General features: G+C 45.4%; 2 protein-coding genes across 3 annotated transcripts in view; both read right to left on the bottom strand.

The window, feature by feature from the left end:
• Positions 1-5,158: 5,158 nt before the first annotated feature.
• On the bottom strand, positions 5,159-15,615 carry PLEKHO1 (pleckstrin homology domain containing O1). Of its 2 annotated transcripts, XM_042441207.1 has the most exons (6): positions 15,535-15,615; positions 14,289-14,435; positions 9,796-9,936; positions 8,829-8,933; positions 6,996-7,097; positions 5,159-6,272 (listed from the first exon to the last, which is right to left on the bottom strand). In XM_042441207.1, the coding sequence occupies exons 1-6, from the start codon at positions 15,562-15,564 to the stop codon at positions 5,472-5,474; spliced, it is 1,326 nt and encodes a 441-aa protein (XP_042297141.1). In that variant the 5' UTR covers positions 15,565-15,615; the 3' UTR covers positions 5,159-5,471. The 2 variants fall into 2 exon arrangements, with proteins under 2 accessions (XP_042297141.1, XP_042297140.1); XM_042441206.1 differs by lacking the exon at positions 15,535-15,615 and having other exon boundaries at positions 14,289-15,524.
• A 3,724-nt stretch (positions 15,616-19,339) lies between these two features.
• Positions 19,340-26,117, bottom strand: part of VPS45 (vacuolar protein sorting 45 homolog) — a 17,603-nt gene continuing 10,825 nt past the window's right edge. Inside the window, exons 14-15 of the mRNA XM_042440764.1 lie at positions 24,278-24,409; positions 19,340-20,057 (exon numbers count right to left, since the gene is read on the bottom strand). Of these exons, the coding sequence (XP_042296698.1) occupies positions 19,964-20,057; positions 24,278-24,409 (226 nt within the window). The 3' untranslated portion in view covers positions 19,340-19,963. The remainder of the gene's footprint in view (positions 20,058-24,277; positions 24,410-26,117) is intronic.

Genomic DNA, 26,117 nt, shown 5'->3' on the forward strand with positions numbered 1-26,117 from the left:
GTAACCCAAAAAGGAGGTTTCCAGACTTGGTTCACTTCTAAAAGCAGATCCCTGGAGCATAGTCAGAAATAGGGGGGTTCAGACCACAACAGGTGACACCTCAGAGGTGGGTGTCTACCTTCTGGTGTGTACCATCATCACATCTTTCCATGGTAAACTTTCTACTGAAGGTCTTGGGAAGGATCCACTCTGTTTGCCCAGAGGTGGCAGGGAGGACCTCTGGGATGCTGTTGGCATGCCACAGAAAACTCCTGGAAGCCGCTCCCATCACTGAATAACACCTGGACCCCTTTGAGATTTGCAAAAAAGGCAGGTAGACCAGGACAACTTAGGACACTGACAGTCCCTTCCAACGCCCTGGTCCACCAGCCACTGGCAGCAAGTAGACCTGAGTCTTTTTCTGCCATGGTGGCCCAATCTACTCTTGAGGGACCTCAATGAAGTGACAACAATCCTAGGACACCATTGCTCAGGAGACACCTTCAATTCCAAGTGCATGCATTTCACCCCTGTCTCTGTATCATGGAAGTTCTAATTAGGAAGCAAAACACAACAAAGTCAAAGAGGCACAGAGTTAGAAGAGACCTAAAGGACCATCCAGTCCAACTCTATTCTGCCATGCAGGAACTCACAATCAAAGTATCCCCATTGACAGATGGCCATCCACCCTCTGCTTAAACTCGACCTGACCAGCCCAGGTTCTGCCCAGTCCTGATCTAGTAGGTCAGGATTTGTTTTTAGGATCTGACGCCTTTCTTGCCTGCTTTGCTTCCTGGCCTTTCCTCCGTTGAGACCTTAGCCGATGGGCTACTTCACTATGGCGAACCACGAACCGTCCACCTTGCCACGGCCCCAGTTGACCACTGCGGGGGCCGCACATCTGAAAAGTGTGCTGTACTAACTTGGCATGCATCTGGAAAGGAGAGAGGAGACAGAAGAGTCTTCCAAAGCCCACAAAAGCAATTTGTTTTGTTTGCCACAATTTTGCACCTTGTTAGTTGCCACAGGAACGCGTGGTTGTTGGGGAATTTTTTTGTTTGCTACCACACACTAGCAAAGCGACCCCCTCCGGGGTTGCGACAGTTGTTAGCTTGGACAAAACGCACACATATACACATACACACACACAGAGGGGGAAAGAGAAAGTGATGACGAGATGCAACTGACAGATCTCCCCCGCCAAAAAAACGGCAATGAATTGCGGCATTTGGAAATCTGATTTTAAAAACTGGGGGCCCTTTCACACTCCACAATTATGAGTGCTATGATTTCACTTTAACTGCCTATGGAATCCTGGGATTTGTAGTTTGGGAAGGTGCTAGAGCAGAGATATTGCAAATAGTCCCCCTCCCGCAAAAAAGCCTCTGCAAACCCCAGGGTCCCATATGAGTTAAAGAGGAAACATAACATGAGAATTGTGTAAAGAAACGCAAAATGCATGTGAAAGAAACCAGTTATAAAGAAAAGGAGCCCTTGACGTTTTCCTTGAAAATAAATCCAAAGATTTAAATGCACCGTTTTAGTGAGCCAGCGTGATGGTTTTAGCGTTGGACTACAAGTCCAGAGACCAGGGTTCAAATCCCCACTTGGCCACGAAAAGCCATGGGGTGACCCTGGGCAAGTCACACTCTCTCAGCCTCGGAGGGAGGCAAAAGCAAAACCTCCCCGGACAAATCTTGCTCAGAAAACCCTGTGATAAGGTCGCCATAAGTCTGAAATGACTTGAAGGCACACAACAGCAGCAGCAACAACCCTGTACAGGAATCTCAAAAAAAGAGGCTAGGGATTTCTCACCCGGTGAAGCCACCTGAATAACAAGAATAGAAGATGACCGATTCATTCAAAAAGTGAGCTCAGCTCCTGATAGATGAGGCGCTTACTTTGAGGAGCGGAGAGATATTTCTACCTAAACTGACTTGGGCATGAAGAAGGTGACCGACCAGAAGGAAACGTGGCTTGGGAACAAAGTACCAAGGAAGTGATTGGTGCCAACTGACCGGAAAAATCTCCCCACGCTGACTGTGGGCAAATGGGAATGGTATGAAGTGACCACTGGCCTTGGAAGATGCTAAATGGAATCAGGCCTTCTAGACTCTGCTGCGGACAATGGACTTCAGTTTGGACCCTGGGGCCACATCCCTGGTTTTTCCTTTTACAGTGGGTCCTCCACATTTGCTGGCGCTAGGGAGCCACATGAAACTGGGGACAAGTGCAAATTTAAAAATGCAATTAAAAAAAACAACCCACTTCTCTAGGAATATCTAGGTCCTCCAGTGTCACCCTATGGTCAACATCTGCCAGGGCTTGTCCTCCAGCGCAGCCTCTGGCGAAAGATGGCCGTAGGGTGAAGGGCCCCCCTGAATGTGGAATAACTGTAAATAAAAAAAACAACACTATTTTTTTTACCTAAAAGAACAACTCTCTAGGAATCTCCAGGTCCTTCAGTACAACTCTGTGGTCAACATCTGCCAGAAACTGACTACAGAATCATGCTGGAGGACCTACAAATGCCTTGAGAAGTGTTTTCTCTCTAGGTCCTCCTGCATGTGGTCAACTTGTTCTGGCAGAGTTGCGCTGGAGGATCTAGAGATTCTTAGAGGGAACATATTAGTAAAATCCACGAATAATCAAACCCGCAAAAGTCAAAGACTGGAGGGCCAACTGTATTCACCATATTGAAACCATTCAAAATTCACTTGGAATCACAGAACTAGAAATTGAGTTGGAAGGGACCAAAAGGGCCACCTAGTCCAGCTCTCTACTGCCAACACAGTTTGGAAACGTATGGCCTAGTCCCATTTGAATGTTTGTCAACACATACGTAAATCCAATTGATCCAATGCCCCTACTCTAGTTGAAACTAACACCAGGATTTAGGCCTTCGTCCACTTACCCCAACAAACGCGGGCATCTTCTAAAGAGAAATCCATCCCTCCATGGGATTAGCCACTCACAAAGAGCTGTCATACATACATGTTATCCTCCACAGAAATCACTTCCCCGTTAATTTCTGTTTAATTAGCAAGCAAGGTTTGAAACAATCCCGCTTCCGTGACTGGCATGTTTACCCACACACACGCCACTCTTGCCATACAGAGGGGGGTTATCTGTAATCCCAGCAGTGGGACTGACGGTAAAGCTCGACGTTGCTTAATTTGTAATATTATATAATCCGCCGTCAACGGCACAAAAGAGATTACCCAGGGAGTCGGGCGAACAGGGACAGAGATGGGGACAATGAGTACCAATTGCAGCCTTGTGGCCGCTAGACTCAAGAATGCATTGCGATCGTTCCCTCTGGCACTGAAACATCCCGACTTCAAGAGCCTGGTGTGAGTTTCTAAATGCCATAAAGAATATGAACCTTGTTTTTTGGACAGGGACCCGAAGAAATTTGGGAGCGAGGACATTACTTCCTTCCGAGGAAGGTGGACAAAGCCCCTTAGAAGAACAACAACATCTTGGAAGCCATGTAATAACACACCAAGATTGGTTTCCTCCTCTGATCCAATTACGAAAAGACGGAAAGCTGAGCTGTCCTGGGAGAGCAAAGTGCTGAGCGGCCAACGGCAGAAACACGACCACGATACCGGAGATATGATCTGCGTGGGGTGTTTCGTTTCCCCGAGTCCTAACTCTCTGTTCAACCAGCATCTCTGAGGAGGGAGGTATGCCCTCCAACATTTCACCGAGGAAAAGCGGGGCACGTGCGAGCAAGCGAGATCAGGACACGATCAAGATGGCCAAGGAAGAAGAACCAACTGCTGAGTTAACTCAGAGCAAACTAATTTTGCACTCTGAACTCAGTTTGCAGCGACTGTGGTCAACTGAGGACAAAGCGGGCGGAAGCAAAGAAGAAAGACAAACCGAGACATTTTAATAGAAGATAAGAAAGTGGGAAGGCAGAGGATTAAATGCAACAGTCCCTGCTGAACTGGGACAGTTGGAGACGTTGCTCTTGTCCAATTGGTTTTGTAGGTTTCTGGCACACTATGGAAGATCTATCGGAGAGATAAGGAGATAGAGGAACCCAGAAGACAATTGAAGGGGGCACAAGATGGCTGAATTCAAGATGATCAAATTCAAGATGGCCACATTTACTCTGCTCCATCTTGCCTTATTTTATCTCTGAAAGGGCAAAGGACTATAACTGGACACAGATCAGAAGAACGAAATTTTCAACACAATGAGCCAGTGCACCAGAAACAACAATGAAAAATGCAATTTATGCACAAGGAAAAAGGGCTCCGCTGGGTGAGACCAAAAGGCCTACCTCGAGTTCTGCATTCATAGTGTTCATACTGTAACCAAACCCTAGATGTCCATTAAAAAAAAATAACAAGGCTAGACGAAACCAAAAAGATTATCTGTTTCCCTGATTCAAGCAGATGCTTAGTGACTCGAGCACCAGCGATGGGGCTGAGTCGATCGGTTTGGTCAAGAGGGCCTTCTGCTTCTCTGACCGCGTCATGGAAATTAAAATATCTTTCCCCCCACATTGCTGAAGGCAGCAGGGCTGCTTTTGTGGAAGGATAACTGGAACCCATCCAAGATGGCAGCTGGAGACAGGGGAACCGCCGCTCAAATGGAAGAAGGCCAGCAATAAAGCGCCGAGTGGAAGAGAGTGAAAACCAAATACTGCAGTAAAAAGAAGGATACAGGTTATGGATACAAAGAGCTGGTGCTGTCTCAAAAGCAACCTGTACTATGAGACCAGAAGCCAACTTCAAGCCCCGGAGATGTTGATGCTTGGAAAAAAACAACGAGGAATTGGCATTTTCTCCCATTATCCCCACACACCTGGACTGCGGACTTCAGAGTCCATTTAGAAGTCAAGAGTGACATATATTCCCTCCAGAGAGGACTTTTCATGCTGGAATTAGGGGTGAGATATTTTGCAGTGCCCTTTTAGAGGAAAAGGGAAATCTATATATATACAGTACAGTGGACCCTTGTTATCCGCTGGGGTTTGGTTCCAGGACCCTCCATGGATAACAAAATCCGTGGGTGCTCAAGTCCCATTAAATACAATGGCATGGCAAAATGGTGTCCCTTATATAAAAGGGCAAAATCAAGGTTCACAATTTGGAATTTATACTTTTTGGGGAATATTTTCAAGCCGTGGATGCTTGGATAAAAAAAATCCATGGATAAAAAGGGTTGACTGTGTATATATTTGGATCCCCCCCCCCAAAAAAAAGAAAGAAAGAAAAAGGAAAAGGGATATTCCAAAAGAAATAAACGACCCTGATTTATTGGAATGGGTTTAGAACTAGAGGAGGAAGAGGGTCGAAGAGGACAACGAAAGCGGGGGGAGAAACTGAGTTTGTGATGGGTAAGGATCAGATGAACAACAGGCACCTTGAACACTGGAAATAATTATAATCAGAAAAGAAAAATTACACTCCTTATTAACCCTCTTCCTCGCTGCCCTACATCCCATCCTTCCTGCCTAGGACCCCCCCAAGACATCACATCAGACTTTTCCGGAACTGCGATTGCGTGCTGGGTTTGGATTTCGGGTCCGAGAGCTGGAGTTCGAGCTGCTTGTACAGGTTCCTTAGTTCAGTGACCTCCTGGAGAACTTGCTGGGCTTGGCTCCAGTTGGAGGAGGCCTCTCCCAGAAGCCTCTCGGTCTCCTGCAAGATGGCCTCCGAGTCCAGCTTGGAAGAAGAAGGGGAGGAGGATGACGAGATGGTGGTGGTAGCGGAGGTCGATGTCGTTGTTGTCGTAGCGGAGCAAGGCTCTTGGGCCGTCCGCTTCCCTTCCCCGTATCCCCTCACCTCTGTTAGAAGTTCCTGCGTCTTTTCAAGTTTCAAGGCGACAAGCTCCTGGATCCGGGCCAGCTGCTCCGGCGCCACCAAGGCAAACTGGTCCTCCAGGCCTTTCCTCAACACAGCCCGGTGCGCTGAGGACGAATCCCGACACGACAAGATCTCCTCCATGGAGGCGCACTTGTTCTTTTCTGAGAGGGTGAGTTTCTTTGGAACCTGAGGGGTGTACATGGTCCCCTTGTCGAAGGAGTCGTTGCGATGAGAGAACTTGTCCCAAGATGTCGTAACCTCCCGCCGCGGGAGGCTGTTTGTCCTGCTCTTTTCTGGCGGCTTGACGTTCTCCGAATCCGAACGCCTTCTCCCGGTGGTCAGTTGGGCAACGGATTTATCCAGGTCCACCCGGAAGGTTTCTTCACAGGTGCCATGGTCTTCTGGAGCAGCATCTTCTTCTTGGATCAAGTCAAGGGTCAGCATGCCATCAGAGGTTGAGGTAGATGCCTACAAAATGAGGGAAGAAGCAAACAAAAAGAAATGTCTACACATTCTGAGAATTATTTGGAAGCGTCACACCAATATCCTTGCATACTTCCACCTTGCCATTCCTCCTGACCTCTTATCTTCCTCAAAGATAATAAATTAGCATGAAGTGGGAAGATAAAGAAGGCCCAAGATGGATGGTTGACTAGTGGGCCCTCAAGGAATTTTCGTAACTGGATTAAGTCACAATGTTGGATTTTTGCAGGATGTAATTGTGTTGGACTACGACTCTGGAGACCAGGGTTCATATCCCTTCTGAACCATGAAACCCACTGGGTGACCTAGGGTAAGTCACATTCTCTCAGCTTCAGAGGATGGCAATGACAAATCCCCTCTGATGAAATATGCGAAGAAAACCCCATGATTGGTTCTCTTTAGGATCGCCACAAACGGCTTGAAGGCACACAACGACAACAAAGCTGCGACTCCATCTTTCCTCTCCCCATGCTGAGTTAATTGATTACAAACTAGCTTTGCACTTTGAACTCCATTTGCAGGAAGTGAAGGAAAGTTAGGACAAAGGGGAAAAGTGGGAGGAGAAGCGAGAAACCAGGACATTTTAAAAGCAGGCGAGAAAAGTGGGAAAGCAGATGATTAACTGAGACTGTCCCTTTTCCAGACTGGGACAACTGGAAGGTATGTATCTTTATCTTCTATTTGGAGTGTAAGGAGTGCTGTACATACCACAGCCATCAAGTGCCCCCGTGTTGGAGGCCGCCTCGAGTGCTGGATCTTCGCCCTGTCGCGGGTCAGGTGGGCCAAGTAGCTTTCCTCCTCCACCGTAACCTGGAAAAACCCAACAACAACACAAGCGCATTGTCAGTCGTCACAAGAACAGAACTCACAACACACGCTTTGTGCGGCAAGTGGAGCCTTGTGGTGAATAATTGATCCCTTTCGTTTTGGCTTTCACGGCAGAGATCATCTATCAGCTTCCCCAGGAACTCTCCGGAGTATTCGTTACTTATGGCAATTAGTCGGAGTATCTCGGTGGGAGAAGGAGGACCCATCTGCTGGCACTGCTTTCCAATTCAGAACCACAGAATCATAGAATTGGAAGAAACCCCAAGAGCCATCCAGTCCAACCCCCTGCCATGTTGGAACTCTCTATCAAAGCATCTCCGACAGATAGCCATCCAGCCTCTGTTTAAAGACCTCCCAGGAAGGAGACTCCACCACGATCTCTGACAGAGTGTCTTCCAATATAAAACAGCTCTTACTGCCAGGACGTTCCTCCTAATGTTGAGGTGGAATCTCTTTTCCTGGAGTTTGCATCCATTGTTCTGGGTCCTATGCTCTGGAGTAGCAGAAAACAAGCTTGCTCCATCCTCAACATGACATCCCTTCAAATACTTAAACAGGGCTCTCATATCCCCTCTTAATCTTCTCATCTCCAGGCTAAACATCCCCAGCTCCCTAAGTCTCTCCTCATAGGGCTTCATGGTTTCCAGACCCTTCACCATTTTAGTCGCCTTCCTTCAGACACGGCTCCAGCTTCTCAGCATCCTTTTTGGCCAGTTTGAAAGGCTGCAAATTCTTTTTTCAAACTGGGGAGCCATTGGCATGGGCCACAATTGGACCTCTCCTGCTCTATCATGTTCAGCTCCTTTACAGTTTGCACTCGCGGCCAGAGCAGATTCACCAGCTGTCAAATTGAACACTATGGATAGTTCCTTTAAAATTCACACTCAGTTTTATTTAGACAAGTCATCTATGAGACATGCTTGAGATGGACAAACTTACAATTTTATTAAAGGATAAAATAATCGATGAAAAAATCAAGACTGGGACACAATAATGAATTATTGCAGAGAAAGATGGTCCAAAGTTCAAGAAGAGAAAAGAAAACTGTCAAGAGTTAGCATCGGAAGGAAGTAAATCAGTATTAACCATTTAGAAAAGCTTTGATATAAAGAGGGGAGGAAGTTTGAAAAATAATATAATGTAAACCAATATGTAAAAGAGAAATGTGTCAGGATATGTTTCAGACAAAAATCAATAAAAATGACATTAAAATTCACACTCAGCATCACTTCCAGCTGCAATTTCAGCTGATGTTTGACTGCTTTTGTTGTTGTTTCAGGGTGTTTTTCGGGGAGGGAGGTTTGGAGGGCTCTGGGAGTTTAGGGGGGAGCCAAATGCCAAATTTTGAGGCATCTTTGGAACATCTTTCATGCAAAAAGAAACAAACAAGGTCATAAATTGGCCCAATTTTTTTTGCCACCCATAAATTGGGAGTCGCAGGGCTTTGCAGAACATCTTGAAGTCTTTGTTGGCTGCATTTGGGGGTCCCAAGGGCCACACTTTTCCCAGACTGTCCTAGCAGTTGGCATGTTGGATATGGGCAGTGGGTACGGAGGGAGGGACCCCTAAGGTTATGGAACATTTTGGCCCGACCCTTAATTCCCTCGTAAGGTAGCCTTCCCCACCCCAAAAGAGGGACACTGCCCTATTAGTTCCAGATCAAGCAGGAGACTTTTCAGCAGTCACCAAGGCAAAAGAGAGGAACTGACTCACCTCATCCAAGATACGGTTTTTGGCCCGGGTTATTGCCGAATTGAAAGCGTTGATCCAGGACTCTTTCTCTTCAGGGCTCACAGCCAGGAAGACAAGGTTGGGTGCCTAAGAGAGAAAGAGAGAAGGGAATCACATCAGCTGCCATTACGGATCTTGTTGTCTACATCCCCATCATCACAATCATCCATATTTCATAACTTGATGAATCTGTAGTTATATTCCAGAAATGCAACAAAATCCTATTAGTGAATTGCGAAGATGCATATCGGGGCATCGGCAAGAGTATTCCAATACACATCAGGTGCTCCTGATAAACATCAAGCATTTCTCATGCACATTAGACACTTGTGATGCACATTGGGGATGTCTGGTGCACAATGGGCATTTTTCATGCTCGCTGGACACTTGTGATGCACACCAGACACTTGTGATGCACATCAGGCACTTATGATGCACACTTGACACATCTGATGTGTGTTGGGTTCCACTCTGGGGCCTCCTAGACAGTCTCTAGATGTGCACTGGAGGCATGTCACATCAGTCACTCCACTGTCTGGAATTCCTGGAGCTGGGGAATTCTGGGCATGGTAGTCCCAAAAAGTAACTTCCCAAAACATCATGTTATAAAATGGCCAGCAGAAGGAGAAGGGGGATGAAGAAACAACAACCACGAAACTACTTAACAACTGCTATGAAACTACTTAATAACTGTGCCAGATCATTGCTCCACCTTGCCCAATCCTTTCTACTAAGACTGGCAAGGATTCAAGCAGAGGGGTAGGCTTCCTGGATCCGGTAAGGTTTGCAAGATGTGCCGAAAGGGATCAAACCAGGGATGAAGGGGCTCTACCTGTTGAGCTACCACCCCTTCCAGGTTTTTACTATGTCCAGATATGGACTGATAATGTGCCAGAGGGAGGCCACATGAAGGTGGCAGGTGTGTATGCGTGTGTGCAAGGAGACTTACTGTGTTCCCTGGTTCCTTGGAATGGGTGAGCAAAAACTTGCTATAGTTCTTTTTGCTCCTGCTTTTGGATTTCCTGAGCTCTTCGCACTTTTCGTAGTCATTCAAGTCAAAAACTTCTTGGGTGTTTTTCTCATCCTTGACCTGCAAAGACAGGGCAAACCATACATTTTATAAATGACAACGGGAGACTCCTTCTCAACTGGCAGATCCCAATTGCTTCTGAAAATAAAAGAAGAGACGCTTGTTATTTACAATTCTCCATTGTGGCCGTCTTTAAAATGAAGTTGAATGCACACTTTTGGGGGGACGCTTTGGCTATGGAGTTGCTGAACTGGCAAAGGGTTGGACTATAGGGTCTCCCTCCTAACCCTACATTCCTACAGAAATGAAGAAGGGAGTTGGATGAAGGAAGGGCAGCTTGTTTCAATAGGACTTACACCAAAGAACTTGCTGATGGATTATGCCAGGAGGGAGAGATCAGTTGCACTCCATCTCTTCTAATGGCACCCTATAGATACCCCCAAAACACACATGTTCTTTGCATAGATATATATGACTCTCACACAATGGAGAGGACAAGCATGATGTACCAGTGAATTTTGGAAGAAGAAGACATTTTTCCAAAAAAAAGAAAAAAAAAGAAAGATAGTTGAGAAGGCGGAGAGAAGTCTATTTTTATCCAGGCCAAATCTCTGCTGCTCGGCGAAACAGCACAGGATTTGCAACACATGATATAAAAACCCCGGCTCCTTTGTTGCTAAGCTCTGCGTTCCCCTCCAAGAGAGATTAGGCAAAGGGAATTAAAACGCCGCTGGCACCGAGGAGCGCAGGCTTGGGTTCAAGTCTGGACACAGGGAAAAAGAGCCTCTCTAGCGATAGATAGGTGAGAGAGACAGAGAGAGAATATTGTAGATAATAGATAGATGATATCATAGATAATATTGTAAGATAGACAGATAAATGATATTGAAGATAGATAGATAGATAGATAGATAGATAGATAGATAGATAGATAGATAGATGGATGATACTGTAGACAGACAGACACAGACAGATGATATAACAATAGATAGATAGACAGACAGATGATACTGTAGATAGATATATAATATGCTAGATACAGTAAGACAAATAAACAGATCATACTGTAGATAGATCTGTCTATCTGTCTTACAGTATCTATGATATCATCTGTCTGTCTATCCTATCATCTTTCTGTCTATCTACCTCCCTACTCTATCTGTCTTACAGTATCTATGATTATCTTATCCATCCATCCATCCATCTGCCTATCTACAGTATCATCTATCTGTCTATTTATCTGAGTTTCTTCATGGACAGGGGGTTAGACAAGATAATCGTCCCCACTCTCCATTCCTCTGTTTTCCTGACGTTTAGCCCTCTTTAAAAAGCCTTTCTGCCTCTCTCCTGCTGGAGGGACCAGCGTCTCATCCTCCATCTTTCCCATCTCATTTCAGGGTCACGCGGGAGAGGCAAGTGCGAGGAGGAGCAAGAGGGTGTTAGCAATGGGGCCGGAGTGATAACTTAATGGAACATCGTGGCTCGTTCCTGCCAGGCAGCACACACCACATATATATGCATTTTCTCCATTACAGAGAGCAGCCGAGCGGGGAGGGAATGGCTGTATCGATTGCCGTTTTGCATCATGTTGACCTCATGTAGCTTCTACATGGAGATGATCGAGGGCCGTGTCTCTTAGGAATCGATGGCAGGGAAAGGAAGCGCATGGGCTGAGCATTGGGACACATGGGTTAGGCACATGAGACAGAGAGTGACTGAGGGAGACCAAGAGGTCCAGGACCAACCATGGTCTCCATGTCTGATGTGACGCATGAATCGCACCATGCACCAATTTGGGCTGAAGGGCAACCGTGGCCCAACGAAGCAAAACACCAAAGGTGCAGCCCAATGGACATGTGGGTCTGTGCGCACATGGGTCCCCATGTGCAACTCCGGTTCTGCAACCTTGAACTGAATGCAGACATTTTGCACCAGACCAAGGTCTCCAATTGCTCCTGGAGGAGGGAAAAAAACCTCACAGAGCTTGGATGGATTCCATTATGGGATTGCAACTCTGAGAATCCCCCAATAGCATTAAAAGGGGGTGCTGTGTTCATGGAGAGGGATGCCCCTTAGAAATGTTTTGGTGTTAAAAATGCCAGGCTCCACTCCCATTAAACTGGGGACGGATGGCTCTGGATTGCATGGTCCTCTGGACACTGTTGAACTGCTAATTCATATATTTTAAAATGTAAGTTTCTAGTCCTCAATATGATTCAAAGCTCTCTGGACGCTGGAGACACCAAGAGAAACATTGCTGTTGTTGTTGTTGGGTGCCTTCAAATCTTTCTGGACTTACGGAGACCGTGAAGTGAAGCTATCATGGGACTTTCTTGGCAAGATTTGTCCAGAGGAGGTTTGCCATGGCCTTCCCCTGAGGTTAAGAGAATACAACTTGCCCAAGGGCACCCAGTAGGTTTGCACGGCAGTCTCCCCTCCAAATATTAACCAGGACTGACCCTGCTTAACACCCACGGTCCCCAGTTTGACACCACTTGATCCACCGTGGCTCCATGCTATGGACTTTTGGGCACTGTGTTGTGGCATCAGAGCTCTCTAACAGAAAGGAATAAATAGCTCACTAAATCAGAATTCCATCGCATTGAGCCAAAGCGGTGTCAAACTGCATCAATTCTGCAATGCAGATGTAGCCATAGTTCCCCAAATTACAAATCCCAGGATGCCGCAAGGTGGACCCCATGGAAGTTTAAGTGGAACCAAACTGCCATAATCGAGATGTGGGGATGCACCCCCAATGCTCCAACCAATTCTTTCAACTGCCATTTTTAGAAACATTTCCTCTTAGCTCTTCCTGGTTGCTTTTCCGTCCACCTGCTCCTCTCTCCAGCACACCATCCGGGTATCAAATGTCCCGTAACCGGAGCGCTTTGGGTGTGCGCCGTCTTGCCGTCTATAATCACTTTTCTGCATCTCTAATGCCTGGGTTTCCTACTGGCCAAGCAGCTGTTTGGTTTCATGGTAATTAAAACCCCACGTCTGCTGAAAAGCCGCTGGCTTTAAGCCCCATTAGGGACTGAAATGAAACCCGAGGTAGGGGTTACCCTGCTTTCCCCCCCTGGAATTCATCCCTTGACACCCCAAAACGCAGTCATTCCTAAACTCTGGTCCTCCTGGTTTTTGGACTCCAGCTCCCAGAAGCCACAGCCGCAGAATCATAGAAGCTTGGCCAATAGTTTGGGATCCTGGGAGATGAAGTCCAAAACAACTTGCAAGGCCATAGTTTGGGAATCATTAAAGATGAGAATTATGGAAACATTTGGACGCCCATTGTCTCGATTCGGAAGGGACAATCCCGATTCATCCTGTCCGCTGCTTATAAAACTCCCTGGTTTCTCTCTGGGCATCTCTCAGAGGTTGGACTAGGTGACCCTTGGGACTCCCTTCCAATGCTCCAATTTGTTTTGTGACTTGACTTTGCCCCAATCTCATCTGTCATCCCCACAGGACAGATATCACAAGCGGCCAAGGATCGAGGTAGCCCCAAGAAACCAACAGATGCACAAGAAACCCCAAATCCGCAGCAGGTCTGAGGTTCCTTCTCCGTCCCCTCGGGACAGCTTTGGCTCTCAACCCTTGTGATGCCTCCTTGGCGTTGAAATCTCCACCCACACACACAAAACACACAAGCTGCGAAGGCAGGCACAGCCTCCCCAACACCATGACAACTAATCCCATGACGGCAGGATGGATCCGCTCTGGGTGTTAGTACGAACTTGACGATCTTTCTCTCTCTCTCCCCAAGATGTACTGAATCCTGAGCGGATGCAACACACACAATGCACACAAGAAGCCTCCATCCGTGGCTGTCCCATTGCAACTAAGATTAAGCATTCTCTTGCCAACCTTTTGTTGTCTTTCTGTTGTTGTTGTTGTTGTTGTTGTTGTTGTTAATAGCCCAGCCTTGGGACTGAAGGAAGGGTTCAAGGAGGAGCCCTTTCCCATGGTCTTGACCCCAGACTTGCTCCTCCAGCTCTTAACAGATCAAAATCCCCCCTTTTAAAAAAAGAAATATCCAAACAGTCTCATGACTCACAGTATTATCTGGGGAAAGATATTCTATGCTTCCCATGCATTTTGCTGGTGCAATTAGTACAGAATGGGGAGTCAAAGTGGTGTCAAAGTGGATTATTTCTGCAGTGCAGATGCAGCCTTAGTCCTGTCTCAATACCATTTTCCCCTCCTTCCCTCTCTCTCAGGTTTTAGGGAGCATATTGTATGCTTTCCATACATTTTGCTGCAATTCATGCAGAATGGGAAGGATCCATCACATTCCCTGTTTGCCCTCCAAACTCTGTGCCAAAAAGCAAAAACACTGGATTTGCAGATTCAGTTTCAGAAGAGGAAAGGCGAGGAAAGACTGAGAAATGGGTCTCTCTCTCTCTCTCTCCTACCTCCTTTTCAGAGATGTAGAGCTGGTCCCCCTTCAGGACCACATAACGGTTCTTCCAGATCTCCCGAAAAATGCCTTTCCCGCAGAATTTCCTGACCCAGCCAACTTTTTCTGGCTGCATTGGCTGCTGGTTCACATCTTGGAGCCCCTGCGGGGATGGAAACAAGACACACAAAGGATGGAAAGGGGGAAGAGGAGAAGAAAGGAAAGTGTTAAAAAAAGGGGGGGGGGCTTTGTTATTATTATTATTTTGTAAAATAAAATCAATGCTCACCTCCCGCCAGCACCTCTTCCCCAAACTGCAATGGAGAAAATCCATCATCCCTTCCCCCCAAATCCATCCCTTTCCCAAAAGCTGTTGCAAAGGGACACAAAAGGGACAGTTTTGTGCATTTTACTGGCTGGCTTTCTCAAGCCAAGCTTGGATTTCCATTCATTTTAAGATCCTTATTTCCCTTCTTTTAAATGCACCCACACACTCAAAGGATAAAGCGGGCCCAGATACAGTAAATAAAGATATCACCAAATAGCCACCAGGCTCCTGCCATCACCTCCTCTTCCTCCTCCTCCGTTGGCATTATGTAAGGAGAAAGGAGCAAGGGTCCTGATCCATGTTCTCGGCCCAGTTTGCAATTCATCCTCGACCTAAATCTATTTTATTTTCCTTTATTGAAAACACAATGCTTTCCTCGGTGCTGATCCTGCTCTCCAAAGGCCCTCCGTTTCTCTAGGCCTGGTGTTGCATTACCCATTATGGCAATTTTTTAGCTCAATCCCTTTCTTTCTATCCCCTGCTTTTCCAGCAATAGCTTTTTATCCCTGGGAGTGCCAAAAATATACAATTGGACACCCCTTCCATGTCAATTGCCTGCAGAATAAAAGCCAAATGCATCCATCCTAATGTCAAGTGCATGCACAATGAAAGCAAATGCATCCCAGTTGCAACTGCAATTGCATGCAGAATGAAAGCAGCATTAAAACCAGAGACCTTAAAGCCCACAAATTTGGGTTACTTGCCATTGCATCAAATAGTAAATCAGTTTATAGAGTAAGTGAATATTTCAGGAGATGGGAAAGATGCTGGAAAGGACGAAGGAGGACAACAAAATAATGACCACCTACAGAAATGTGTGTGTTACTGTTACTTCATCCTTTCCCCCCAATCACCAAAACCATTGAATTTTGGGGGAAAGGTGGAGGTTAGAGGAAGCATTGCGATGAATGCAAAATGACAGCAAGGCACTCACCCGCTTGGCAGAGTTGTTTTTCTTCATCATTCCCCAGCAGTCAGCCAGAAAAGGGGGCGGCTATGGGGATATTGGGGGGGGGGGGGGGGGGGGGGGGGAAGGGGATTGGGGGGTGTAAGGGAGGGAAGAAAAGGGGGAACAATTCAGGCGGATTTTGAAGGATGGAGCCAGGAAGAGGAGGTTTGCTCGGATCTGTTTAGAAAGTGCCTTTGATGGAGGAGGGTTGAAATAAAAAGAATTAAACCTCCCTTCTTCTTCTTCTTTTCCTTCTTTTTTCCTGTCTTCTTTCCTCCTCTTCTTAAAAGAAAAGTGAAAAGTCTTTGGGGACACGAAGGTCCAGCCTGGCTTGGCGGAGATGCCCAGACATCTTCAGAGACACAAAAATCCCATCTGTTCCCTCTGGTCTTCTCCTTCTTCTTTCCCTCCTCCTGCTGCTCTTTCTCCTTCTGTTTCTTTCTTTCTTTCTCTCCTTTCTTTCTTCCTCTCTAGCAAGCAGGGCTCTTTCCTCCTGGGCTCCACAGCCCCATCTATAGCCAGCCCAGCCTGTGACGTCCTCAGAGTTCACCATTTATTTATTTGCTTCAAAAGAGAAAAGGGGAAATTGGGGGGTGGGAAGAAGGGATGGACTTAGAGGAGGAGGGAGGAAAAAGGGATGGGAGGGAAGGAGGGGGGGCTCCTCTTCTTTGTTTGAGTCCTCCAAGGCAAGGGAGGTCAGGGATGGAAAGAGGGGGAAGGAGAAAGGGGGGGAAAAGGAGGACAAGAAGGGAAGCTGGCCATCTCCAGAGATGGAGAAGTAGACCAAGGAAGAGGAGGAGGAGAGGAAGAAAAGTATACCTTCCAAGCTTTCACTTATGAAATCTGGATGTCCAAGCAACCTAAGAGTCAGGTCAAGAGGGCAAAAACGATTAATGAGGAAGAACAGATAAACTAGGAGATGTTGCAGCAGTTTGCTTTTGCTTGAGCCAACTGGGAAGGGCACAATTCGGCTCTCTCCTCTCTTCTCCTTTTGAATGCAAGCTCCTTTTGCCATTTCAAACCAATTCGCAGCAATTGGAGTAAAAGGGGGAAAGCGGGAGGAGGAGAGAGAAACCGGGACATTTTAAAAGCGGATAAGAAAGTGGGATGGCAGAGGAGTAACTGGGACTGTCCCTGGCAAATTGGGACAGACGGAGGGTATGTTTTAAAGTTCCACTAGACACTATCATGAGCCACATTTGGAGCAAAGTCCCAATGTTGAGACTGTGAGGACTAGAAGCCTGCATATTTTTCCATTCACAAAAGAGGGGATTTCCAAGCTGGAGATCGCATTCTGGCTTCTGCAAGATGATATGTTTTTTCAGGAGATGTTAAGCATGGATGTACTTAACCAGAAGTATATATTTTTGGAGATTTCAACAATGACTCCCAATCCTGGGGAAAAAGAGGGATAAGGAAAGTAACATCATTGTAACAGACAGCCTTGGGCTCCTCCTGGGAAGGCCAACTCCTCCAACCGAAAGGGATACGGAACAATAGGCTCAGAGGAAAAACATTGAAATAAATAACAATTCTGATTTAGATTGTTACAGAGGGAGAACATGAAGGTATTTTTCATACCCTCCAACGTTTCGGGGGTATGAATTGGGACACATGCGGCCAAGCAACATTCAAGCATTGACAAGATGGCAAATGTTATGATTGAGGAGGAACAGACAAGCTAAGAGGCTGCAGCGATTTGCTTTTGCCTGAGCCGATTGAGAAGGGCACAATCTCCTCTCCATCCTTAATTTTTGATAAATGCAAACTCCTTTTGCATTTTGATCTTACGTAGTTTGCAGCAATTGAAGTGGGACAATTGGGAGGATATGAACCTTCTTTTAGCTAAAGACCAGAAAGACGAAGAAGAGGTTGCATAAGGAAAGAGGGGCTTTGGAGAGGAAATAAATAAACACAGCTGAATGGATGCAGACAGAGAGATGCCTTCTCTCTTAAAGCATTAACTTCCTATTTTCTTCTTTTCTTGCAGGCTTCGAAGGGGATGGATCTAAAGTTCCTAAAATACCTTTCGCACCACCAAGTGCTGGTGTTGCAGGTGCGAGAGCCGCACATCCGTCCTTCCTGCCTGCCTCTTTCTCTGACACACACTCTCTCTTGCACACAAAGTGCATCTTTTTAGCCCGAGGGCAGCGCTTGGCTAGTGCCAAAGTTTTGCTTCGTTTTAATTAGAGCAAATTAATTCCCCCTTTTCCTTTCCGTCCTCTTCTTTGTTGCTTGGTTTTGGAGAGCTCAGGCCCAGAGCTGGCATCGGAACATCTCTGCGCAAAGCAGGAAACTCCAGCGTTTAAGGTTTTGGAAAGGTGCTAGCACTGCGCAGTGGTTTGAGCATTGTACTAGGGACTCTGGAGACCAGGGTCCGACTCTCAGACCACAACAACATGCCATATCCCCCCCCCCCAAAAAAAACCCAATGGATTCTTGGTATCTGTTGGGTTTTAGTTTCAGGACCCCCCATGGATACCAAAATCCATGGATGCTCAAGTCCCATTAAATACAGTGGCACAGCAAGATGTTATCCCTTGCATAAAATGGCAAAATCAAGGTTTGCTTTTTGAAAGTTATCTATTTTTAAAGTATTTACAAACCTTGAATGCTTGAATTAGTAGATCAAAAAGTCCATGGATATGGAAAGCCAACTGTATCTCTGTTTGAAAGCTCTCTGCCCATTCCCTAAATCTCATCCGTTTTGATGTTTCCTTGTGTCTTTGGGCTTCCCAGCAGACCAATTTCACTTATTTATCCGTAGCATGGAGACAATAAAGATTAAAAAACGGAATTACCGCCGGACACGATGCGCTGGTTAATTTGATCCGACTCATTAATTCCTCCAAGCAAAGTTCCAGTTACAGCTCTGTCTATTCCCAAATGATGGAAGACAAAAGAAAACGACTCAAACCCTCTCCAAGAAGCCACTAACAGAGTCGATAGCAGCTAAAGATATGTAAAGGACAAATCGGCTTCCTGTGGGGCGGTTGGCGTCTGGAAAAGTTACTTTTATGGCACACAACTTCCAGAATCCCAAAACAGCTATGGCCAAGTAGAGGACTCTAGGAGCTGGAGACTTTAAAAGCAATTTTTTCCAAGTTCTGCATTGATTCTAGCCAAGGCTTTGCAGCAGATGCCCTTTCTAATAATTGCAAGGGGGAAAAACAAAAATAGGTTATTCTACTCTCTTAAAATACATTCCATCCATATCAAAGATACATTCAGGTTTGGCATTGTGTCACTGACTAAACTGAAATAGCTTTCTCTTGCACACAAAGTCTTGGTCTTTTATATTATTTGGGACTAGAACTCCTAGGAATTGTTGCTGTCCAGATGCTGTTCAGATTGCAACTCCCATCAGCCCCCAGCTGGCATTACAATGAGGAATACTGAAAGCTGCAACCCAACAATATCAGGATTGCATGCTTCCCAGCCACAATTTAAAACCTCTTTCTTCTGGGGAGGTTTTATGGAAATATATCAAAGACAAGCCATGAACTCCCACACATACAAACACACATATATAGAAACATAAAGTCATAGAAATACTTATACGTTGCAAATGGAAAAGGTAAAGTCTGCTATATGCAATGAACAAATATTCCCATAATTCTTCATTTCATGACTATATAGATTGCTTCTGTAATAGATGTAAAAATAAAGATTGCTTCTCTAATCTTTGCATTGCGTTCCGTATTCTTTGTACTGCTTCTGTATTATCTGTTTCACTTCCATATTCTTTGCATCCCGCTTCCGCCCCCAAAGAAAGCCTTAGAAATACAGATATGGTGAACCATGTTGGTCTTTTAATGATTAAACGTGATTTTTCAGCATCTGAGTCCTATCTCCCCACTTTTTTCATGCAAAACAACTGTTGCAAATCACCCGCTTCCGCTCAACCTCCCCACAAGTTCACTTCCCCATTGGAAATGAAAAGAATACAAGTGGTCTGCCATAAAACCACGAGGTCCTTTCACAATGACAGTTTGCAGAACTTTGCTTTTTTCTTTTAGAGGAACTGGATTTATAACACAAGGCTGGTAACGGAGTTAAAATGACAACAAAGTTTGGGAATTAAACCATTTAAGAGCAACTTGAGGACAGACAGAAGTCGGGGAGGAAATAGGTAAAGGGATCTCCCACATGGGAGACATTGTTTTGACATCTCAACCAGACCTTGTGGAAGTATGGAGTAAATGTTTCTGTAGACCCTCGTGTTGGTCCCTTTCAGCCCCTTGCAGAAGTATAAATAAAAATGCATGATAAACAGAATGGTAACTAGATTTCAAGAAGGGAGACATGATTACTCTCCAGGCAGTCGCTTTGGACGCAATGGATACAACAAACACAGCAGATGTGGATCACTCCAAAATGGTCCAAAGAAGAAACCACAGGGAAGGACAACGGATCAGTTCACGCGTCGCGTGGACGTCCTCATGGTCCCTTGAACCGTCTCCAGGCCTCGTCCGCGGAAGCCGGACGACGAAACCTCTTCCAGGAAGCTGGAGGAAAAGAAAACCACATTCGGAGATGTAAAGGAAGGGACCTTGCAAAAGGAACATGGCTTTCCTTGGGGTCGGAGAAGTATTAATCTGGGTATCTTACGGTTCCACAGATTAATCCGTCTACCCTGCCAAACACGAAATTCCAGCTCTGTGGATGCAGAATGGTAATGGAAAGGAAACAGAACCAGAAAGAAGTTAAAGCCATATTTGTATACAACACACATGCGTATGATGCCAACCACAAGGGGTTTATGGCCAAAGGTATGAAAATAGGAGGACATCTCATCTAGTCAAGAATTCAGTCTCCACAAAGTAGGTCCTGTTTTGGGAAGTCCAAGGAATCCTCTGCAAGCGATCCTCTCCCTCGGCCCCCAAATCATATTTTTTTTCTGCTCCAACAGACTTCTTGGAGCTGTGTTTTAGATTTGGTGGCTTGCAGAACCAGAGATACAAGATATGAGATGAGCCCCACAACAAGACAAAATAGGGTCTCCATAAGTTGGAAATGACTTGAAGCACATGACAACAACAATGACAACATGATCCTCCTTTCCATCATTGATTTAACAAGTCTACCCTACTAACCAGTAAGACCCAGGTTGTTTAAACCTGGCTAGGACTGGACTATACCCCTCTCTTTAAAAACCAAAGTTCTTCCCTCCCCCTAAAAAACAGACAACTCAAGGAAGGGGAATTTACTCTTTAATATTCCAGCTTATCATCTCCGGTTTGTTAGCGCTTATTAATCTAGACAGAGGACCAGATGGCGGTCATTTCGGAATGAATTGATTCAATTTACTTTTATGGGGCTACTGGTTGCATTAGGGCCGGATGAAGCAAAATGAACCTAATCTGAAACCAAAAGGACCCAAAGAGGAAATGTGGGGTCAGTTTGGAGACCTTAGAGCCCCCAAAAATATGATGGTGGGGCTTCCATGCCTTCCTCCAAGACTCTGAAGCATCTCTTCAGGCTTGCAAATTTGGTCTGCAAACATGGGAGGAGAGAAACGGGGGCATGGGACTCAATAAGGAGCGCATTTCCCATGGTTCCCATTGTCAGCAAAACAGCTGGATGCCGGACCAAAATATGGCATTAAGTCCAGCTGGCAAGCAACAATGGAAAGAAGGGATTTGGGAGCACTTACACCGGCCACGAGGAAGCATTAGCGGGGAAAATCCCCTTGTTTATTTTCTGCGATAAACCTAATCTGAATGGGAGGAAGGGGATGGCTGCAGAGCACCTCAAAAATAAGCGAGGAGGGAAATCCTAGAGAGTAAAATGAGCGACTCTTTTCTTCCTTCTCAAAGCTTGGAACATCTTCCCCTCTTTTGCATCACAACTTCCAGAATCCCATTTGCTTTTGAATTAAAATTCTAGGATTCTGGGAACTGGAGTCCAAAAGAGAGGAAAAGAGTGTGGTGGGGAATAGAGAAATGTCTTAGCAGTGAAAAGTGCCAGCTATAAGTCAGAAGCTTATTAGCCATTACTGGAAGATGAACATACCGAAAAAGATAGCAGGTACTAGGATTTTAGGAAGAAGAAAGGTGGTTTTGGCATGGGGACAAGGAAATGTATTACGGAAGTTAAGGAAGAAGTATTAAAATTGGAAGAAGGAATATCAGTCATTATAACATACGTTCAACGGGTCTATCGACCATAAATAAAGATTGATGGATTGATGGTTATAACGTACGCAGATGACGCCATGCTACTAGAAGCAGATAGCAAAGACATAAAATGACTACAGAGGAAATGCAAGGGAGAAAATCCAAAGGCAGGTTTACAGCTGAACATGACCAAGACAAAAATAATGAACACAGGTGGCCATATATGTACAATAAAAACAGAAAAGGAACAAAATTTGGTAGGCCGGTCTTCTTAGGGCATATCCTGACTGATTAAATAGACCAGAGAGTCTCAGATTTTGTCCCTGTCCTTTCCAGTTTTGCTTTGGCAATTGATATCCATTTTGTTTTGGAGATCGATGTCCTAGATTTTTTCTTTCTGTCAACCCATGGTACTTTTATATCAGCTCTCCAGGTTGGTGTGTTTTAACCCAGTGTTAAATTGGAAAAACACAGGAACAAAACCTAGTACTTTTTAATCAGATGGGAAGTGAGTTTTGTGTCTTGGTGCAGGACTTGAACCCTGGTCTCTGGAGTCCCAGTCTAGGACCTTAACCACTAGGTATAGTAACCCAACAACATCTGGAGAGCGCGCGCACACACACATCCTTTCCACTTTGAGCCTCGCAATAATCCAGATAATTCCTACACCAGGGAATTTATTCATCCGAGCAGCGATTGTTATTTTTAACAATTATCATCAAGATTGGGGGACTAAAACAGGCTTTAGGGCTGAGATGGGGGGAGCAACGGATCATTTAACCGGAGCCCGTATTTGGGGGAAGGGAGAACACAAGCTAATTTCCTCCAGCTTTGGTTTTTAAAAATGTGGGTTAATACAGACTTGCCTTTGTAACCCACTTTCGGGGAGTCGGTTAAATCTGCAGACTGATTGTAGGGCAGGAGTGCCATCGTTTGGTCTTTTGCTCATTAAAAAGGAAAAATAAAATGGGAAGAAATGTTAATTATCTCCATTGCACAGATATCCTATACAGAGTTGAAAAAGAAAATCCTCTAGTAATTCTGTCCTGCGCTGCGACAACCGGTGATGCTACTTACCCGGTTAAGCCAACGGGGAAATTCATGCAGTTTTCCCCAAATGAACACAACTCAGCCCCGAGTCTCCTAATGTTCGTGGCTTAGGGGCAAATTCTCCCCTTTTGGGGATCTCGGTTCCTACTACGAGGAAAAGGATGGGTGCAAATCTCCATCTCACCGAGGAGAATAAGAGCTTGCTACAGTTCCCAAGGCTTGATTTCTTGCTGCAACTTGCAAAGACTGGGACTTTAAACTGAGACTACCTTTGCAATATTAAATTATAAGTGGCCCCGCAGAATCCAGAAAGAGGTATACATGCACCTCGGTTCCATGTTTGTTGTATGATTGTTAAATACATATACTTGGACTTTAAACTGAGACCACCTTTGCAATATTCAATTATACATGGCCCCACATGCATCTCTGTTCCATGTTTGAATTCCCTGACACTTCATGGGATGCATGGAACACTTATGGACGCTTCCTATGTGTCACATTTGTTATATAATTTGTTGTATGATTGTTAAATATATATACTGGGACTTTAAACTGTGATTGCATTTGCAATATTCAACTATAAGTGGCCCCACAGAACCCAGAAAAAGGTATGCATAGATCACTGTTCCATGTTTGAATTTTTGGGGGGGCTCCAGTTCCCAGAAACCCCTTAGAATGGGGGGATTCTGGAAACTGGAGTCCAAAATAAAGAAGACTTTCCCTCAGTTTCGTCTCATGGCAGGACCTAACCTGAGATGAGGTCAGCCGAGATCCCCAAGCGACTTTGGATGCACAATCGCATGATTCCCACCTTTTAAAAATAAGCAGTTCATCTTGGGACAATTGCAGAGCGCAAATGAGCAAGACACCTCTCGAGGGAGGAGTGTTGGTGGTTAAAATAAGCCCAACAACGTTGTTGCAAGGTACACGGATGCTGCATTTATATTTAATGAAGGTCTAAAAGCTCCCGATAAGGCAGCCGAAGCGTGTGGTGCTCACAAGGCAAGGGTTTGTAAGTTGCAAAGTGCTCGCTCAGGCAATTTGTGTTTCTAAAAGGAGGCACTGGAGAAGAAAACACACACACACACCCTGACAATATACCACCAGGGTCTCCTCCTCACCCCACTCACTGTAAACCTTGCTGCCCCCAGGGCTAAGAAATCTGGATCGGTCAGAAGATGCAAACGTCTATCGCTCTTTGAAGCTTCACGGGAGGACAACACAACAATACACAACATCTGTGACCACCATGACTTTGTTTTTGCAAGAGTATGCCATACCTTTCTCTTTCTCCTCCTCCTCCTGTTCTCTTATTCCTTATTTCTTTTCTTCCCCTACCTAGAAATTTTCCTGCCTAGAAAATGCTGTTTCTTTTGCAAAGCAACCATGTGCGAATTTGGTGCAGTGTAAGCCTTGAATTATGAATAGACTTTGGAAACTTCATGGTTCTTGATGACGTCCTCACAGCAGGAAGAAAACTGTTATAGTTACTCATTGATCTCATTGATTCTTCAGAGAAGAAGCTTAGCAAAGAATTAGATTTCTCCTCAACGTACCTTTTTGTGTTGTGGATAACGGTGCCACCCAGCACGATCCGGACTCCGGGGGTGGTACGGTTCAGATTGTAAACCGCCAGGGCCTCTTCGTACGTGGCCCCTCCGATCATGAAGACAATGATGTCTTGTGGCCTGCGACAAAAAGGGAGAGATTCAAGAAAGGAAATAGAAAACAGACAAAAAAGGGTAAATCGTCACATTAACTATTTACTCAAGAAAATCCTGGTCTGCCTCAGTTTCCCTCACCCAAATGAGATCTATCTCCCTGAACCACTAGATCATATGTTGTGTCATCCCACTTTTTGACTGCTTTCCTCCTCAACTTTCTTCAATTCCTCTCATAGTAGCTAAAGAACAACTACAAGTTGACTCTCCCTGATCCATATCAGTTGGGACCAGAAGCATTTGGGATTTTTCTTTTTAACTGCCACCACTTTAACTGCCATGGCTCCATGCTTCTGGGCACTGTAGTTTTGGAAGACATTTATAGCCTCTTCCATCAGAGAGCTTTGATGCCTCAGCAAATTACAAATCCCAGGATTCCACAGCACTGAACCATGGCAGTTAATGTGGCGTAAATCTGGATTATTTCTGCAGTGTGGATGGAAGCTAAAAGGGTTAGGAATGCCTAAAAACATGACAATGATGTTCCCAGGTGGGCAATGATGGAAGGCTAGGGGGCCATATTGCAACAGGGCTGCAATATGTGGCCCCCTAGCCTTCCACCATTGCCCACCTTTGCTTTTTATTGTCCCACAAATTGCAAAAATGTGGCTACCATCACATGGATTCCCCCCTGCCCCCAATGGCATCTTTCTCCTTTTGTAAAGCATCCATCCTGAACATCCATCCAGCCAGAGGCAGAAATGTTATTTTTCTGGCCCTGATACAGAAGATAAAACATTGCAGGATTCCAGCAGAAGGTCAGAGAGGAAAAAAGGAGAGAAGAAAAGCCTTTTTGTGCCTTTTGAAACAGAAGACCAGATAGGGAGGAACCTTTCTGAAAAGTGTTGCTATTTCTCAGCAAGCAAGAAGGAAAGGACAAAAAAATTGAATGATTGCATTCCTTGTTTTTTCACAGCAAAGATTTACATTTGTGCATGTGTGTGTGTGTGTCATACCCCCCAACATTTCACAGATGAGAGACATCAGTGTGTGGTCAAGATGGCAAAAGTTAATGTTGAGGAAGGACACATAAGCTCAGATTCAGGGCAGTAACTTCTTTGATGGAGTCTCTCCATCGGGAATGATTTTCTTTTTTTTCCTGCTGCCTTCCACCTTTCTTCCAAGTATTACTTTCTTTTCGAATACATGCAAAATACTACAGCCTCACCTTAGCCATCTTGGCTTTTAGGGAGAGCTTGGAGTTAATAATAATGCTAGCAATAGTGGAATGAAAAGAGGGAGAGTGCATTACTGGAGGATTGCTTCCACCAAGGAAGTCCTGCCTTTGCAAGACCCAAGGAGTGCTGTGGAGGATGGGGACTTTTGGAGGTCTCTCATTCAAAAGGTTGAAATAAGTCGAAGCCAACTTGTTGGCAAACAACAACATGGACCAGGAAAGGTTCAGAGAAGTGGAAAAACATGACAGAAGGAAAAACCATCTATTTGGGATGAGTTCTCCCACCACACCCTCCATGTATCCTCCCCTGTTTTATCAGGCTCCTGGCGATCATCCCAGAATTTGGCCAGGCTGGAAGGGAAAAAAAAGGCAGCCAATGCGTTTGCGTAACTCCTGGAAGCTGACTGACACACATACACAACCACATAGCCCCGGGCGAAAGAGCCACACGTGTCAAGGACACCCAGACAGGCGACGAAGCAGAAGCAAAACCCGCTA

The sequence above is a fragment of the Sceloporus undulatus genome, chromosome 9 (genome assembly GCF_019175285.1).
Source record: "Sceloporus undulatus isolate JIND9_A2432 ecotype Alabama chromosome 9, SceUnd_v1.1, whole genome shotgun sequence".
NCBI lineage: Eukaryota > Metazoa > Chordata > Lepidosauria > Squamata > Phrynosomatidae > Sceloporus > Sceloporus undulatus.